The sequence below is a fragment of the Phalacrocorax aristotelis genome, chromosome 3 (assembly GCF_949628215.1).
Source record: "Phalacrocorax aristotelis chromosome 3, bGulAri2.1, whole genome shotgun sequence".
Classification (NCBI taxonomy): domain Eukaryota; kingdom Metazoa; phylum Chordata; class Aves; order Suliformes; family Phalacrocoracidae; genus Phalacrocorax; species Phalacrocorax aristotelis.
Window position 1 is genome coordinate 2,096,145 of NC_134278.1, and position 18,229 is coordinate 2,114,373.

The following is an 18,229-nucleotide window of genomic DNA, read 5'->3' on the forward strand; positions in this document are numbered from 1 at the left end:
AAACACTAGCGCTGTATTTGCACTCTGTTCGCAAAGCGTGAGGCAGGTGCTCTCGCAGGTGAAATGTAAAGACACCTACGTGCCGCGGCTGCCATCGCGCAGGAACATCATAGAGGGTTTGAAAAGGTAACGAGCTCGTGCGGCTCAGCCTGTCGGTCCCTCTTGTTCTTTCAAGACTTTTCCTACACTCTTAATTGATTTTGCTGAGGCTTTTTGAAGCTGGAAGCAGCGCTTTGCTCCCTTACAAGCTTACTTAGCTTTCCTTTCTTCTCACAGAGCTGCAGGATCGCAGAATTGACATTGAATTGTTTTTAAACTGGAACAACGAGCAGCCTACTGGCGTTATTCGCACCTCCTCGCAGTGCTCCCGCTCGGCGCAGCCTTCTGCGCGCTCCCTCTTCAAAGGGCTGTTTGCAGACCAGCCTGGCGTGCAAAGCGGCCGGGTTTCCCAGGGAGAGAGGCGAGGGGGGAGCTGGCAGCCACCATCCCACCGCATCCTGATGGACACATGTGGACATAAGACCCAAAAGCCATCAATGCTTGCCCTCTTGTAGCTGCCCCAGAAAGTCTGGGGTTTCAGTTTTTGAGAAGCAGGTTTTAAAGCGGCTTCGTGGATGTCTTGCAGGCTGTGCCGAGTGGTGATGTGGGGTCCCACAGCGAGGGACACACACCCGCGCGCGCTCTGCCGGGATCCAGCCCCTGGTGTCGCTGCCCTGCTACCGCCGGCTCCCCTAATCCCAGCAAACCTTCCTGGGAGAGCAGGTTCCCACGTGAAATGGAGGCTTAAAGAAACCATAGTAATGGGAAATAAATTTCTAGAACCGCTCTGATACATGCAGTGATGTAGGAGTTTGAAAGCCCGGCGGCAGGGGAGAGGGAAGGGTCTCCCAAGGATGCTGGAAAGCTGTGGCCAGTGTGGCCAGCAGGAGCCGGGCAGGGATGGGGCCCCTGTGCTCGGCCCTGGGGAGGCCCCACCTCGAATGCTGGGCTCAGGTTTGGGTCCCTCGGGACAAGAAGGGCCTGGAGGGGCTGGAGCGTGTCCAGAGAAGGGCAGCGGGGCTGGGGCAGGGTCTGGAGCACAAGTGTGCTGGGGGGCGGCTGAGGGGGCTGGGGGGGTTTAGCCTGGAGAAGAGGGGGCTGAGGGGAGCCCTTCTCGCTCTCTGCAGCTGCCTGAGAGGGGCTGGAGTGAGGGGGGGGTCGGTCTCTGCTCCCAAGTCACCAGGGACAGGACGAGAGGGAACGGCCCCAGGCTGCGTCAGGGGAGGTTTAGGTTGGGTGTGAGGGAAAATGCCTTCCCTGCCAGAGGGGTCAGGCCCTGGCACAGGCTGCCCAGAGAGGTGGGGGAGTCACCGTCCCTGGGGGGGTTCAAACACCGTGCAGCCGTGGCACTTGGGGCCATGGTTTAGGAGGCCTGGGGGTGTTGGGTTGGGGGTTGGCCTTGGTGATCCTGGAGGTCTTTTCGAACCATGATTCGATGCTCCTCCGTGAGGATGTGTGTCCCAGGAGCAGTGTACTGAGCTTGTGTTTCACCGCTGCCTTCCCTGGAAGTGATCTGAGAGGTTTGTGGGATGCATCAAGCCCTCACAGGGATGACGCTACAGATATGTAAGGCTTACGTGCTATGTACGTAAGGCTTGGCCCCAGATCTAGTGCCCAAGAACCATCAGTGGGTATCTGCGACAGCTGCTGGCAGACATGGCCAGAACAAAGCTTGGATTTCATTTTCATCACAATGTCAGCTGGATTTAGGCAAAAACTAGGACTGCACAGCTTCTGGGAGGCAGCATCAATGAAAACAGGCATCTACGGATGAAGTTGTACAGTTCAAGTAAAGAGTTTAGGGTTTTTTTAACCTTCTCCCTTAAGCCAGCACCAACTTCTGCCAAAGCCATGCGCTGACTGAATTTAGCTGCCAGTTTGTGACTGAGTTGTCCCAGCCTTTCGCTTACACAAACAATTGAGGCTAAAACCACCACATTTGGCTTTTCCCCACAATTATAAACAAACTGAAAATGAAAATCTAAAGCCAAGTGTGTTGCTGCAAGAGTTTAAAACCACCAAAGCGGCTCTGTCAGCCAGCGCAGGGGCTGGTGACCTTCGGGAGGGGGCTTTGGGCATGCAACCCCCCGCTGCGCCAGCCAGCTGGGACGGGGAAGGGGCAAAAGGGGAACCAGGCAGCGATGGCGAGAAATCGATGCCAAACCACTTCTTTCCCATTTGGAAAAGGGCTCCGAATGAGCCCCAAGATTTCGTGCTGCTGTTTACCTGAGGTCTGAGCGGTGCCATTTCACCTCGACTTTGTTTTTTCCGAACCACTGGCTCCTCATTCTTATTAAACAAAGCTGATGAGCACAGCCGGATCGTGACTGCTGTATTTTTTCAAAATCAGGCTCCTTTCTGGCTCCTGCTCCTCTTGATTTAATTTGCTCCCTCTCTCACAGATTCGCCGCAGATTCCACGACCCCCGGCATGACGGCTTATTGCACTGAAGGCGGGAGGCAGCCCCTGCTGCTGCCGCACCGAGCGGGCGAGTGAAGAAGAAAAACAAAATCTGAGCTGGCAGAAGGGGATCGATCCTTGAGCGCAGGTCAGACCCCCACCACCCTGCGCCGCTGCTAACGCCTGGCCTCACCAGAGCGGCTGCCCTTAGTGCCGTTAGGTATTTCTGGGTTACTTGCCTTTTTTTTCTTTCCCTGTATTTCTCTGGGTTTTTTTCCCAGTTCACTTTTTTATAACGAACAGAGCTGCTGAGGTCTCGGCAAGCACCGGAGCTAACCGGGCCTTAGAGCTGGCAGCAGGATGAGCCAAACAAGAATCTGGAAACAGATATTTTATTTTCTCCAAACTGAAGAACATTATCCTGCTAAATTGATCCCTTTCAGATGTAGAAGGGTCTGCTGGATGTTAAAATTGCCCTTAACATCAATGACGGCCGAGCAGCTGAGCGGCTCAGGCCCTACCTTACCGTGTTTATCTCAGTGTTGGTGTCCTCCCGTTTTCTGGCTCAGTTCCTGGAACGGCGATGCTTCACTGTGGCCATCTTAGGCTTGAACACCACGAGTTTTTGAGGTGTCTCCCAGCTGCTCTTCAATTTCCAGCTCCCCGCTGTGGTCAGACGCCCTTCTCCCGGAGCCAGCCCTCCTACCTTGCAGGAGTTGCTGCGCGGAGTCGTTCGGCACCGCGAGAGCCACCCGCACGGCACATCCCGTGGCTCCCAGCAGCAGCTTTCTGGGTTTTCTTTTTTTGCCTGAAGAGGTGGTTGAATCACCGTGTTCACCTGGCTCATCCTGCCTGATCTGGCTTGCGCGTTCACTCGCGTAGCTTCAACGGGCAGGAACCGCGTCCGCCTGCAAAGCTACAGGCAGCGAGGACAGGTATTGCACTGGGGTGACCAACAGGCAGCTGGGGCCGGCAACGCAACCAGCTGGAGGCAGCCATGGGTGCGTTTTTGCTGGGGATATGGGACATGGGGTTGTGCAGGAGCTGTGGCGGATCTGGGTTGGGTTTTTTTTGCCACAGAGCTTTGCAAGTAGGGTGATGCCCAACAGGTCCTCCAAGCTCAAGCCGAGCACTGAAGCAGAGAGGACAGAGGTGCCCAGATGTGCCAGAAGAATGTAGGTGCAGAATCATTTAGAATCATGGAATCATAGAACATCCTGAGCTGGAAGGGACCCACAAGGCCCATCGAGCCCAGCTCCTGTCCCTGCACAGGACACCCCAAATTCACACCGTGTCTCTGAGGGCCATGTCCGAGTGCTGCTTGAATATCGCCAGGCTGGTGCCGTGATGCCTCCCTGGGGAGCCTGTGCCAGGGCTCCACCACCCTCTGGGGGAAGGACCTTCCCCTAATGCCCAGCCTCACCCTCCCCTGGCACATCTCCCTGCCATTCCCTCGGGGCCTGGCGTTGGGCACCAGAGAGCAGAGACCAGCCCTGCCCCTCCTCCTCCCCTCGGGAGGGAGCTGCAGAGCGCCATGAGGCTGCCCTCGGCCTCCTCTGCTCCAGGCTGAACAACCCAAGGGACTTTAGCAGCTCTGGCTGGAAAAGATCTTTAAGATCATCGAGGCCAACCATCAACCCAACAGCACCAAGCCCACCACTAAACCATGTCCCAAAGCACCACATCTGCACATCTTTTAAATACCTCCAGGGATGGGGACTCGACCACTTCTCTCTGGACAGCCCATTCCAGAGTGTGACAACCCTTTCGGTGAAGACATTTTTCCTAATATCCAACCTAAACCTCCTCTGATGCAATTTGAGGCCGTTTCCTCATGTCCATGACTGTCTCTGTGCTGCTAATTTCGCAATCGCTCGCAGCCAGGGGAAAAGCTGGGGGCAACAGCACACGTCAGCAAGGGGCGCAGGGTACTCTTACCTGAGCTTTGCTCTCTTCACAGGTGGAGCCTGTGCTGGGTGGGCCCACCTGGACGCCTGTGTGACCCAGGCCAGCAGCTTTGACCCCTCCTGCAGGCACCAGCCACCGGCCTGATGCTGCGCTCCACCGGAAAGCAGGCGGTAACAGCTCCCCGGGGTCCGAGAAGCAGCAGATCGAGGCAGTCCTGCACCCTCAGCAGGGTTCTTCTGCCAGCAGCTCTCCTGGGCAAAGATGGGATTCTTCCCATGGCCGCAGGGAAGCAAAAACCTGCTCTGCAGCCCCTGTGCTTCCAGCGAGAGCGGTGCGCTTAGCAGGCACTTTACTCATCGCTCCGGCACTGCCAAGGCAGGGGCAGAAAGTAATTTTCAAGCAATGAGGAAAAGGCATATAAAGAGAAGAAAGAGAAATATTGAAGCTGGCAGAGCTTCTTTTCAGGTCAGAAAGCACAAGACTACAGCAATGAAATCACGGCGCCAGCCCCGGCGCTCCTGCCCCGAGCAGGTTATTAGCACTCGAGCTGCACCTGAGCTCCGGCCACCCGTGTGCCGCGTCGTCACATCCGAGCGCAGGCAGGCAGAGCAGCAGCGGCCCGAAGCCCGAGAGCCGGGGAAACGCAATAGGCTAAAATTAATGCAGAAATGAGCATGACTCACCTGCTGCTCCTTCTTCCACGTATTTTAAGCTGGTCACCGCTGTTTGCCCGTGAAAGGCGAGAGCCGATGCCATTAACGACTTGCTTTCTGAATGCTGGCCTGTTTTCCTCGTGGGTTGCGAAGGAGCTGGGCACGGACGGGGGAGCACAACCCTCGCTGGCGCGCTCTTGCTCGGCAGCATCGGCCTTAAATCCCCTGTGCCTGACTCAGGCCATGCGGAGTTACTGAGCGGGGAGGACACAGCAGGAGCACCTGCTCCGCAGCAGGGGCCCGAATTCTCCCTTGGCACCATTTCAACCTGGAGCAAGGAAATTTGGGGGCTTTCCCAGCCCCGGGTTTCATTTCCATGGGCATGGGATTGGCCACAGCCCTTGGTCTGTTGGGTTTTACAGGCAAATGGTGTTTGCTTGACTTTTCTCAGCTTTTAAACCGAAGTGCAAGCCCTTGTCTCCTTAACCACCCTCATGCCCATCGTGAAGGGAGGAGGAGGAGCTGCAGCTTGTCAGTACAAACCACCTTGGTGGGGTAGGGTTTGGTGTTTTTTTTTTGTGGTTTGTGGTTTTATTTTTTGTTTAGTTTTCCATCCAGGAGGCTTTAATACACTTTTCTACCACATCCCGCGTAAAAGAGGCCGGGCTCGGCCGCTGAAGGCCACGCTGCCTGCATTGAGCCCCCCCCGAACTGCAGGACGATTCACGGCTGCACAAGAGAGCCACATTTCATGGGCTGCAGCGAAGCGCAACTGCTCCGGCGTTTCAAAGCCGCTCTCCTCTTCGCAATTAATTACAGGATGCTATTAGCTGATTTCCGACACAATAGCTCTGTAAGAATGACGTACCTGAAGTAAAATGGGTGCTGTTCTTAGGGAGAGACAAAAAACTCTAACGTAATCACCCCAACTTTCAGACTACTGCAAAATTGGAGACAACTGGAAAATTCCTTGGTGGGGCTGAGTGGCTACCAGGACTAATGACACGGGGCGCGGGCACCGGCCTGGCAAAGAACACAACCATTTCGGTCATGTACAATCCTCTCTGCAAAGAGCTGCTGTCTGTACATCTGCGCTGTCACAGCGGCGTCTGCATCAGCGCTGGTGTGACCAGCAGGAGCCGGGCAGGGATGGGGCCCCTGTGCTCGGCCCTGGGGAGGCCCCACCTCGAATGCTGGGCTCAGGTTTGGGCCCCTCGGGACAAGAAGGGCCTGGAGGGGCTGGAGCGTGTCCAGAGAAGGGCAGCGGGGCTGGGGCAGGGTCTGGAGCACAAGTGTGCTGGGGGGCGGCTGGGGGAGCTGGGGGGGTTTAGCCTGGAGAAGGGGGGGCTGAGGGGAGCCCTTCTCGCTCTCTGCAGCTGCCTGAGAGGGGCTGGAGTGAGGGGGGGGTCGGTCTCTGCTCCCAAGTCACCAGTGACAGGACGAGAGGAACCGGCCCCAGGCTGCGTCAGGGGAGGGTTAGGTTGGATGTGAGGGAAAATGCCTTCCCTGCCAGAGGGGTCAGGCCCTGGCACAGGCTGCCCAGAGAGGTGGGGGAGTCACCGTCCCTGGGGGGGTTCAAACACCGTGCAGCCGTGGCACTTGGGGCCATGGTTTAGGAGGCCTGGGGGTGTTGGGTTGGCGGTTGGGCTTGGTGATCTGAGAGGTCTTTTCCCACCTTAATGATTCCATGATTCTATCCTATGACTCTATCCCTTGTAGGCAGGGCTACTGGTAGGAAACATGCCGTGTGTCTCTAGCCGCCATCAGGATCCCTCTGGGCTCCCCAGTTTGTTATTTGGGTACCTGGTCCCCCACTGTCACCCCGTATTAATGATATTTACCTCAAGAGGTGGCCGCCAAGCTTCAAGCATCACCAGGGGAAGGATCTGCGCAGCGCCTTTTCTGCCAGTAGGGCTCATGTTCCCTTTGTGCCCCCTTTTTTGCAGCTAAGGGTGTCTCAAATCTTACCAGTATCGTGGCTTCGTTGCTGTTTGTGCCCAGCGTCCCTGAAGCCCCAGGAAGCCTGCAACCCTTTGGAACAGCTTTAGTGGGAAGTGTTGTTTCTCTTGCTCTCCCCCCCGGCAGCCGCGCCACAGGCGGCCGAGCGCACCGCAGGAAACGATCTTGCCTGAACTTATGTCCAGGCAACTGCAGAGCCCACGAGCCACACTAAACCCCACGGAACATTCACACGCACACCTGCTACCGCATCCCTTCCCCAGCTCTCTGTAGGTGACCGACACATACTAATATATTTCTAAACTTGGGCAGATACACAAAGGGTGAGAAGCTGGAGCTCGGGCTGCCCTCTCCTCGCACATCGCCTCTCCTGCGCCATCCTGAGCTGCCCCAGCGAGGGGACTCGGCTGCCTGAGACCCTCTGACCCCGTCCCAAACGCCAGCGGTGCAGCAGACGGGACATATGCCAGGAACATGCGTTGGAGGAACTCCCTGTCCCTGGCTGAAGCAGTGGCTCGGAGAGAAGTACAAACCAGCTATTCATTTGGCTGCATTTATATCAAACGGACAAATCAATACATCACACTTCAAAACAAACCCAAGCCTGTGCAGACAAGCCCGGAGAGTTTCGCAGACAGTGAGCCAGTGCAGCACGAAATCACCCCAGAAAGAGCACATAAATGGGAAGCTAAAAATAAGACATTTCCTCCCCCCCCCGCCAATTGCTTTATTTCTTGTTAAAGCTGCCCATAAACTCAAAACACATTGGCCTTAAGAAAAAAATAAACGTGTCCGATATTTCCCAGATTTGCCAGAGGGCCACGCTTTCAGACACACGGAAGCGGTGAGCTTTTCTGGCCAGTACCTGAAAAAAAACCAACCCTGGGCTGTCAGAGCTGAACACGTCAGAGTGATTCATAACTATGTCAGTGGTACCAGAACAACAAATTTTGTGGAAAATTTTTAAGGATTCTGCACAGAAATTGCATCCCCTCTCAATGCATCGCTTTTCATCTCGGCTTTTACGGCGTCAGACGCTTAACATGCCCCATTTACCAGTGTCTTGGAGGATGAGAAAACCAAACAGTTCAAGAAATCAAGAAGCAACCTCCTCCATCTCCCTTCTTTAAACCAAACCCTCTGTACGGGCCAGGAGGCTCAAACGCGCTCGGGGTTTAGGTACCAACAAGCTGGTCTGAGGGTTTTTTTTTCACTCCCAGCCCTTAAAACACAGGCCACCAGGCGTTTACCTTCAATAATAAAAACTTTATTGCCAGGTACGTCGGTTTTCCAGCAAGGACGTGCTTTTTTGGTGCCGCCCGGGCCACCGCCGCCGCCATGGCCCGTGCGTCAGCAGACGTCAGCGCGGTTCCGGCCACCGACCCCGCGAGTCGCCGCTCGGGAGCAGCGATAGATCACGGTGGCAGAAGCGCATTTACTGCGTGGCATGGCACCGCCGCCACGAGAGCTTTCCTCCTGCGAGTTAATCACGTGTGTCCGAGCGCTCGTTATTGGCACAGTTTCTAGAAGGCTCCTGACAGAGTCATTTATTTGAGTAACGCCCGAAATGTCAACTTCTCTACCAGCCGCTACTCTGGATTTCAACTCTAGTTCTGATTGAAATACCAATAAAAAAAGCAGCGGAGGAGGTCAGAGCTCTGGCCGCTCCTTTCTGGTTTTGTTAAGTCAAGCGGGCAGCACCAGCCACGCTGCTTTTGAGAACCCTGAAGCGCCGGCGTCAAAGGGCACCCGCCCGCCCTGCGCCGTCCCCGCCGAAGGGCTGGGGAGAGGTGAGGGAGGTGCTGAGCCCTTCACCCAGGGTCACGCCGCGCTCTCCCATCCCATCTCGCTCCCTTTGCAAAAAGAAGCTTTAACGCTATCGTTCCTGATAGAATTCCGCGTGCCTGGAAAAGGCAGCCATCGCAGCCGTCTCCAGGGGGGACCAGGGGGAGGATTTGGGGAGCTACAGTCAGCCCCACCTCCGTGCTGGGAGAGATGGGGACTAAACCCTCCAGCTGTGGGACGGGGAGGGGAAGACAGAGCTGGCAACAGCCAGGAGGGATCCCCCGGGGGCAGATCGTGCCTGAGCAACCCCGCTGCCTGCTGGGGTGAGATCGCGGCAGCGCAGATAAGGGAGGCCCACGGGTGTTGTACACCGTGACCTTGCCACGGCCCCTGATGCTGCTGCCACACGGCATCCTCGTGCCCAAATCGAAAGGTTATGGGCTGGAGAAGTGGCAGATCTGGTGCTGGAAATAGCGACTAACAAGCTGGAGCAGAGGCCATGAGGATGGGTTACAGCATCGGGGTATGTGATGTGCAAGGAGAAGCCTGGAGACCAGAAGCAGACTTCTCCCAGAGGTGCACAGCGACAGGCCAAGAGGCAACGGGCACAAGTTGAAACACCTTCAACTCCAATCTGAGATCAGGAAAAATTTTTTCAACATATGGGTGGTCAAATATTGGAACAGGGACCTAGCTGCTGCGGACTCTCCGCCCACATCCATTGATTATCTCCAGCCTTGGAGGTATTCAAGCATCGCCATCCTGCTCTCATGGGGCCTGCTTTGAGTGGGGTTGGACTAGAGACCTCAGAGGTGCCTTCTAACCTCAGTTACTCCACGGTTACGTGTCTCTGTGGAGATTCAGGTTAAGTTTTAATCTCAATTCCTACCGCTAGCAAGGTAATAGCTTCCAATCCTCATGGTCTCCTTCATGGTGAAAGGATCAAATGGCATCGCTTGGGATGGGCAGAAAGCAGCCAAAGCCAGCATAAATAAATATGCACAGAGGGGGAATTCATTCACCTTGCAAAATAGCACGCACAATTTCAACGCTGAAACGTTAAAAGCCCACTGACAACATCACAGAAATAATAGATGTTTTTCCCACTAGGCTGTTCAATAGGGTCCCCAAATTCAGAGCTTGCAGTTCACCCACACTTCAGTCCTCTACTGCAACGCATGAGGGCCCGTCCCGGGGATACGGCAGGCTGACGCAGGTGACGTGAAACGTCCCCAGCCTCTGCCGGGGCCACGGGCAGACCTCAGAACTGCTCTCCCCAGAGGAGATGCCCTGTTTGTGCCGCGGGCTCTGGCATAAGCAAGTCCTTTGTAGTTGGCAGGCTTTGTTTTTTAGCTTACATCTGTCACCTTGAGCTTTCTTTCCAGGATGAGTCTTGTCTCCTCTCCTCTCCTCCCAGCAGCTGGTCGGGGTGAGGACCTCTTGGGGCATCAGTCCAGCCTTTTCACCATGTAAGGCCCTTCCAGCTCATAGCCGATCTTCCTGTAGTAGTTCCTCGTGCCAACACCTGTGAGAAGAACGACAGAAAGGTGCAATTCAGTGCGATGACAAAGACGTTAGAGAAGCCAGGGCCAGGCAGGAAAGTAATTTCCATGGAGGGATGGTGCCAAAAGGAGCTTTGCCTCTCCGAACAGTTGGCGCCAGGCCTCCCTGGCTGCCGTGCTGGAGCAGGGGTGTTTACTCATTAGCATCTGGACTGATTATGGTGTTTTTAAGGGGGGAAACGCAGGAACATAGCTGTTCTATCTGCCCTCAATCACGCACCCCGTCCTTTGTCCTGAGAAAGGCTGTGAGCTGCAAGGGAGAAAGGATGGACCACGGGAACAGCGATGGAAGTTCAGAGTACCCCAGATATAACACAACCCCAAGACGGGCTCTTGAGAGGAGGCAGCCCAGCTGCCCGCATCATTACCACGAACTGAAGGGCTCTAAAACCCGACAAACTCTGTCTAATCGCTCCTAGAAATGAGCTCAGCTCCACTTCAGAAAGACAAGTGGGCTCCGCAGCCACAATCCAATTTCCTCGTTGAAAAGGACAGCCTCCGAACGCCTCAGTTCTCAAACAGCCTCTTCCCTCTCCTTCCTCTCTTAATGAGACCCCGCAGCGTCTGTGCCCAGGGCGAGCCCAGCCTCACCGACCCGACCGCAGCTGCCTTTCACGCAGGACAGGTCCAGCACAGCAGCCTTCCCCCTCGCCTTATCTAATTACTCACAGATGCAGACATTAGTCATCAGGGGAGGGAGGAGGAATTCAGCATCATGGCATCATTGGCAGCACAGCTGGTGGGCAGGGACAGAAGGACAGATAGGACACAGCTCTCCATCAAGAAAAGCAGCCCCTCTTTCCTCTAATCTCATCCTTCCAGCCAGTTCCTGGAAACTGCCGTGCTTGCAAATGGCTCTCCAGGAATCGGCTGCATCTCCTATGCAGGGAGTGACCCGGTGCAGCCGGTAACCCCTTCCTGCCCACGCATCGCTGCGGTGGTTTTACCCATTGCTGCTTTAATGGGATTTGTTTAAAATAGCAGTACTGTCTTTCCTGAATGCACATACAGTATTACCAAACGCTTAAGCACCACAGCTCCAAACCCCCAGCCAACATCCTAGAGAAGCATTCTAGCAATTCAAGGTACCGAAGGACACCTGAAACCCAGACCTGAGATCTACTCCTGCCCCTTGTTCCAGCTGAAGCTGGGAAGAGCTTGAGAAACCACAAAGAACAACAAATTGGGGAACACCTGAGCAAATTTCCTTCTAAGCGGTGGCAAAGCCCCTTGTGACATTGCAACAGAGCACCGTCCTCAACTAAAAACATCCTGAAGGGATGCAAATTCACTCATAGAATTATGGAATCATTAAGGTTGGAAAAGGCCTCCAGGATCACCAAGGCCAACCCCCAACCCAACACCCCCAGGCCTCCCAAACCATGGCCCCCAGTGCCACGTCTGCATGGTGTTTGAACCCCCCAGGGACGGTGACTCCCCCACCTCTCGGGGCAGCCTGTGCCAGGGCCTGACCGCTCTGGCAGGGAAGGCATTTTCCCTCACATCCAACCTAACCCTCCCCTGATGCAGCCTGGGGCCGGTTCCTCTCGTCCTGTCACTGGTGACTTGGGAGCAGAGACCGACCCCCCCCTCACTCCAGCCCCTCTCAGGCAGCTGCAGAGAGCGAGAAGGGCTCCCCTCAGCCCCCTCTTCTCCAGGCTAAACCCCCCCAGCTCCCTCAGCTGCCCCCCAGCACACTTGTGCTCCAGACCCTGCCCCAGCCCCGCTGCCCTTCTCTGGACACGCTCCAGCCCCTCCAGGGCCTTCTTGTCCCGAGGGGCCCAAACCTGAGCCCAGCATTCGAGGTGGGGCCTCCCCAGGGCCGAGCACAGGGGCCCCATCCCTGCCCGGCTCCTGCTGGCCACACCAGTGCTGACACAAGCCTGGGTGCTGGCTTGAACCTTGAGCTTCAGCGTGAACCTGGAACCAAGGAAAAACCCAAACCCACTGCACACACGTCCACTCCCCTCTTCCTGATCTCTGCCTCGGAGGGTCGGGATCTCTGACCTGGAGTAAACTACCTCTCTTATCAATATCTTGCCTAAAAAACTTCCTCTGCGTTCATTAGCAGAGACGCCGGGGTATGACATACAGATTTTGGCAGTAAAACAGCAGAGCCACCCCCACCCACAGGCCAGAACAACTTGTTAAAAGGATTAGCGAAATCTAAAGCTGAAGAACAACCTCTTGAAGTTAGAGGACAACTGAGTAATTCAGCTGATGGTTTTAAAAACACCTTGATCAGAGTTATTTAACACTTTCCCTTGTTTTCTAAAGCCCTTGGGAAATGTGTGGATTTTAAAGAAGGCAGTTTAGGTTGCGTCGGCGCATCGTGTGCTGCCTCCATTAATCTCAGAGCTATTAAGTGACGCTAGTTAAGCGCCAACTCTTCCTCGTTTGAGGGCAATGGGTTCAAGGTATTAACGAGACCGATGATGCAGTTGGCTGGCCCTGTGCCCCAGGGGTCCCACGCCGTGCTGCTTCGTGAAGCGTCTCCATCATCATCTCAGCCCTGCTCGTAGCAGTAACTTCTTGCACAAAATTACTGTCTTTCAACAGGAAAAGTCTTCCAGGAAGAGGAGACAGGAGATGTCTCAAGCTGAGGGCTGCACAGGAAGGTACGGCGTGGTTTTCCTGCTGCCCAGCTCTAACCTGGGATGTCTCGCTAGCTCCAGCGCTGCAGGAATGTTTTCAAGGCAAGAGGCTTTTGAGGGGAAAAGCTCCCACCAAGACACCTGTATTGGGCTTGCGTGGCAAGGTTTTGGTAGCCGGGGAGGCTACAGGGGAGGCTTCTGTGAGAAGATGCCAGAAGCTTCCCCTGTGTCCAACAGAGCCAAGGGCAGCCAGCTCCAAGCTGGACCCGCTGCTGGCCAAGGCCGAGCCCATCAGCGATGGTGGTAGCACCTCTGGGATAACACAGTTAAGGAGGGGGAACAAAGAAACCCCCCATGCAATTGCGGACAGAGGGAGGAGTGAGAACATGTGAGAGGAACAGCCCTGCAGACACCAAGAAGGAGGGGGAGGAGATGCTCCAGATGCCAGAGCAGAGATTCCCCTGCAGCCTGTGGGGAAGACCATGGTGAGGCAGGCTGTGCCCCTGCAGCCCAGGGAGGTTAGCGGTGGAGCAGATACCCACCTGCAGCCCAGGGAGGACCCCACGCCAGAGCAGGTGGATGCCCAGAGGAGGCTGTGACCCCATGGAGAGCCCATGCTGGATCAGGCTCGGGGCAGGACCTGTGGCCCCGTGGAGAGAGGAGCCCGCGCTGGAGCAGGTTTGCTGGCAGGACTTGTAACCCCGTGGGGGACCCATGGTGGAGCAGCCTGTTCCTGAGGGACTGCGGCCTGTGGGAAGGACCCACACTGGAGCAAGTCCATGGAAGCCTGTCTCCTGTGGGAGGGACCCCACGCTGGAGCAGGGGAGGAGTGTGAGGAACGTGAGGAGTGCTCCCCCTGAGGAGGAAGGAGCGGCAGAGACAGCGTGTGATGGACTGACCACAACCCCCATCCCCGTCCCCCTGCGCCGCTGGGGAGGAGGTGGAGAAATCAGGAGTTGAGTTAAGCCTGGGAAGAAGGGAGGGGTGGGGGGAAGAGGTTTTAAGATTTGGTTTTATTTCTCATTACCCTACGCTGATTTGATTGGTAATAAATTAAGCTAATTTCCCCAAGCTGAGTCTGTTTTGCCCATGACAGTAAGTGCTGAGTGATCTCTCCCTGCCCTTATCTCGACCCACGAGCCTTTCACTGTATTTTCTCTCCCCTGCCCAGCTGAGGAGGGGAGCGATGGAGCGGCTTTGGTGGGCACCCAGCATCCAGCCAGGGTCAGCCCACTGCAACACCCCAAAAAGCAGCCATTGGGTTTGTGCCCAGAAGCAGGGCAGCCAAGTGCTCAGGATTATGTCCCCTGGACCACCAGCCCGTGTCATCGTGTCACAGCACAGTGGGATGGTGGGAGGCTGCCCAGGCACAGGACCTACATCTGGAAGGGGGGGAAAGCAGGCAGGTGTGGAGGTACAAGCCAACAGGACAAAGACCTGTTGCAGCCTCATCTGGCATATCGGGAGTGGATGAGTAGACGGAAGCACTCGGTGCTCGAGCCCACACCTCATCACTATATTGACTGCAGGGGGTGACTCGAGACTGGATTTTTGGTATCCTGGACTGCATGTCCCCACCACACACTTGGTTTCAAGTTGGCCAAAAAGCCATTCATTCAGACCCCTCTGTCCCCTTCAGAGGGTGGACTGTGTTTGAGTGGCACTTGGAGCAAAGCTTGTGGTTTACATTACCCTGAAATGAACTGTGCTGAAAGGCAGAAAAATCTCCCCGTGAGCCAAACTGATGCACAGCAAGGGAGGATGAGGATGGGATTCACTTCAGCTGCTCTGAACCCAAATGCTAACAAACCCAGCCTACAATATTCACTAGGATGCTGTTAAATCGAAGGTGTCTCCCTGTAGTCAAAGCATATCAGGGAAATCACAACCAGGACGGGTGTTTTGAGATCAGCATGGCACAACTGGAAGAGAAATGGGGTGTTGATGCATGGAATTAGAGGGAGGCTGGCAGCCAGAAACCATCCACAGCCTTCCTCATCTATGAGAGAAGTGCAGCACGGTAGGCACCGCTAAATGGAATAAAAGGTCTGTGGGACACTAATAATTGCCTATAAGTCACGCAGAAGGAATCCCTCCTCACAGAAACCTCCGTTGTGAAATTATCACAACTTTGTACGAATGCAAAGTCCAAAAAACCAAAGTTTTTGGATCATGCTGCTGGCTCCTGATCACAAGTGGAGTATCAACATGCAGCCCTAAGAACATCAGAGCTACAGCTATTAAAACAACGTGCCCTTTCGTCTGCTCGCAAGTCATTCTAGGGGTAAGCGCTGGAGAAGCAACTCGTAATGCCCAGCATGCGCTCAATACTTGTTCATCACGCGTGCCTGAAAGGAAAGCCTCGATGGCACAAGTTCTCTTCCCAAACCGCTGCTGCTCGAATTTACAGCAAACACACCGCAGAGCTGGTGGGACCTGTTCAGGCAGCGCTCTTCCCAAGCCGCTCGCTGCTCCAAGTCACACCCGTGCTTTCTGGTGAAAACAAACGTCATCCAAGAAAGATCACAAAGGAAATATCCTACAGGAGTGGAAGAGGAAGGCCAAAAGCTGGCCCAAGAAGCTTTTTGACTTTCCAAGCTAGAATTGGCTGCATTTCTTGTTCTGGGTCTTTAAAACGGGGTTTTAAATTTTAAATATTCCGTATCAAACTGTTCAGGAGATCTTAGTTTGAACTCAGCAGCGCAGATTTCAAGCGACCACTTCCAGATTCACCACCAGCAGTTTGGTTGAAGGGCAGGGGCTCTGATCATGCTGCCTGGATGGAAACCTGTGGCCTGGGGCCAGCTGAGGCTTTTTGGACACGTCCCTCTCTGCAGTCTTCAGATGACACATCCTCTGGCAGCGGCTGCTGGTTAATTTAATCGCCTTTTGTTCTCTTCTTTTAAAAGCATCTGAGAAACTGTGAAGCCTACTGATAAAACCCCAAACCTGGCTTTTCACTGTAACATTTAAACCTCAAAATTCATTAAATAAAGAAAAAAAACCCCTGCCTGTAGCAGGGGACAGAGAACAGTGACCACAGCGTCGGGGTCAAGCACTCTTCTGGCCCAGAAGGACGAGCAGTCAGCACGGGACTGCTGCCCCGAGGACGGCAGAAATGAGATTTCATTGCCCATGTGCAGCAACACCTGCCCATGACCTTTTCTGTGCGGAGCCCATAAATACACCCTTCTGACTCAGCCCTGCCACACAGAAATATTGCGATGCAGCATCCGAGGCTGAGTATCCTCAAAGATTCCTTCACCACGGCTCACTAGTCACAGAACTAAGTGAAAATGAGATTGTTTTCAGGATCATTAAAGAGCTACTAATAGTTCATAAAATTTCCATAGCAGAGACTTACTGAGGCACACGAGAGACTTCTCTCTACACAAGCCTCCGCATCTTCTGGCAACGACTAAAATCTTTTCCGAAGATGCACAGTCAAGGCATATCGTGTCTCGCAGCTTCCTTCCCCCTCAAAATATTTCTTAGAAGCAGTTAGCGGGGCCCTGCGTGCAAGGCGGCAAACCTGAGTCAGCTCAACTTTCCAAATTGCCTCAAACCATTAACGTGCCAGCTGCAATTCTGGCGATAGCGAAGCCTCTCCAGGTTTTCTTGGGAGTCGCTATCTGGCTCGGCGCTTTGCCTGAGGGAGGGAGAGCCCCGGGCTCACTGCGCGGACACCCGGATCGACTGTAGGATCCCTGGCAAGTAGGATTGTCCTTCAAGGGTGCCAAGAAAAGGATTCGTGGCTAGGGCAGGCAACAGGACAGGAAAGGGTGATGCTACATTCGCCAAAGCGCTATGAATTTCACCCAGAATGAGCAGTGAGTCTCAAGCCAGCCGCGGGGATTTGGGAGGGCTGAGGCTTCTTCTCCCGGTATCAGAAAGGGCTGTGACCGCCAGCGTTGCTGCTGGCACAGCGATGCTCTACGAGGGGAACGCTCTGCCATGCTTGGAATGTGATTTCTGTGGTTTTGAAAAGGCACAGAGAAGGAAGCAACAAATGCTTTTGCAGTCACCTACAGTACTTCCACGGACATCGGTTAAACACAGCGACAGCACACGGCGACAGCACAGAGCCGGGCAGGAGGCTTGGAAGCTGCTGCTGCCACGGGACAGACTGTAAACATCTGCCTTTTCAACACAGCTAGAAAAGCGGAGGAAGAAAAAAAGAGCTCTGAGAGAATCTCCTTGGCCTCCACGCGTGGCTCCCATGATCAGACCGAGGCTGCCAAAGCATCAGGAGGATTCAAAGGCCGGCAGTCAGAGATCACAAAGCTCACGTTTCAGAGTCTCTCAAGACTTGGGGCCGGGTGACTCAGAGCCTGACGTCAGTGGTGAGCGAGCAAACACAATCCTCTTTTCACCACGAGTCTTGGTGGAGACTCAGGCTACTAAAGGTGAAATGTTAGGCTTTTCTTTATACTCCTTGCTTTGACCTCCACCAAGTCCAAGAAGACACTCTGCTAGCTGTCAAGCAAATGCCCTGTTGTGAAATCCGCTGCTATCCACAGACTATGCTCCACGCAGGACTTCAAAGCGATGCCGACACTTACTGGCACTCGGCAGCCACTCGGGCAAGCGTCCAGAGCTTGCTTTGGAGCGAGCCCTTGCTCTTCAAGTTGGCAGGACCCGTTTATACGAGGAAGGGTCAAAACTAGGGTTTCCAATACATAAGATTGGTAGGAAAATAAGAACGAGATGAGTGAATGTTTTCTTGTCTGCTGTACACCGGACGCTGACCCAAAAACCACACGCCGCATTTCTGAATGATGCACGAGTTAAGAATGCACAGCACATCCATCCATCACCTCCGATTAGTTTGCTTTGGCATTTACACTTTTCACAATGCTGGATTTTATCTTCAGGGAAAACACGCGGCTGTTTCATGTGAATCGCTACCAACCAACCGCAGAGAACCGTAACAGCGGGGAAAAGGCAAAGGATCTGAGATAACCAAAATGCCTTATCGGCACCGAGGAAAGAGGGAAAAACCAACGTTCTTAACACTGCTGAGAAAACCCGGGCACATCAGAACAATCAGAAAAAAGTTATTAATTTAGGAAGCCAAGGAACAATCCTTACATCAGTCCCTGTAGCAAAGATCTTTTTTTTTTTCTTAAAAGGTTAGATAATTGGCCACTCATTTCCCAGAAGTTCCTAAAGATCCTGGGAGATAAAAATCCTATGAAAATTAGAAGCAGGGGTTTTTGGAAATGTTACCCAGTGTCTTGCAAATACAGTACTCTCAATTTTCAAGTTAGCATTGAGAGGAAACACAAACATGCTCACTCTTCTTGTCAAACAATGGATTCTGTTGAGA

General features: G+C 54.2%; 1 protein-coding gene and 1 long non-coding RNA gene across 2 annotated transcripts in view; one reads left to right on the forward strand and one right to left on the reverse strand.

The window, feature by feature from the left end:
• The first annotated feature begins 352 nt into the window (after positions 1-352).
• Positions 353-7,507, forward strand: LOC142054224 (uncharacterized). The gene is made up of 3 exons (XR_012659462.1): positions 353-797; positions 2,442-2,587; positions 4,400-7,507. It is a non-coding gene; the product is annotated as an uncharacterized LOC142054224 (long non-coding RNA).
• Positions 7,508-8,204: 697 nt separating this feature from the next.
• Positions 8,205-18,229, reverse strand: part of ELP3 (elongator acetyltransferase complex subunit 3) — a 100,444-nt gene continuing 90,419 nt past the window's right edge. Inside the window, exon 15 of the mRNA XM_075086477.1 lies at positions 8,205-10,269. Coding sequence (XP_074942578.1) covers positions 10,193-10,269 — 77 coding nt within the window. The 3' untranslated portion in view covers positions 8,205-10,192. The remainder of the gene's footprint in view (positions 10,270-18,229) is intronic.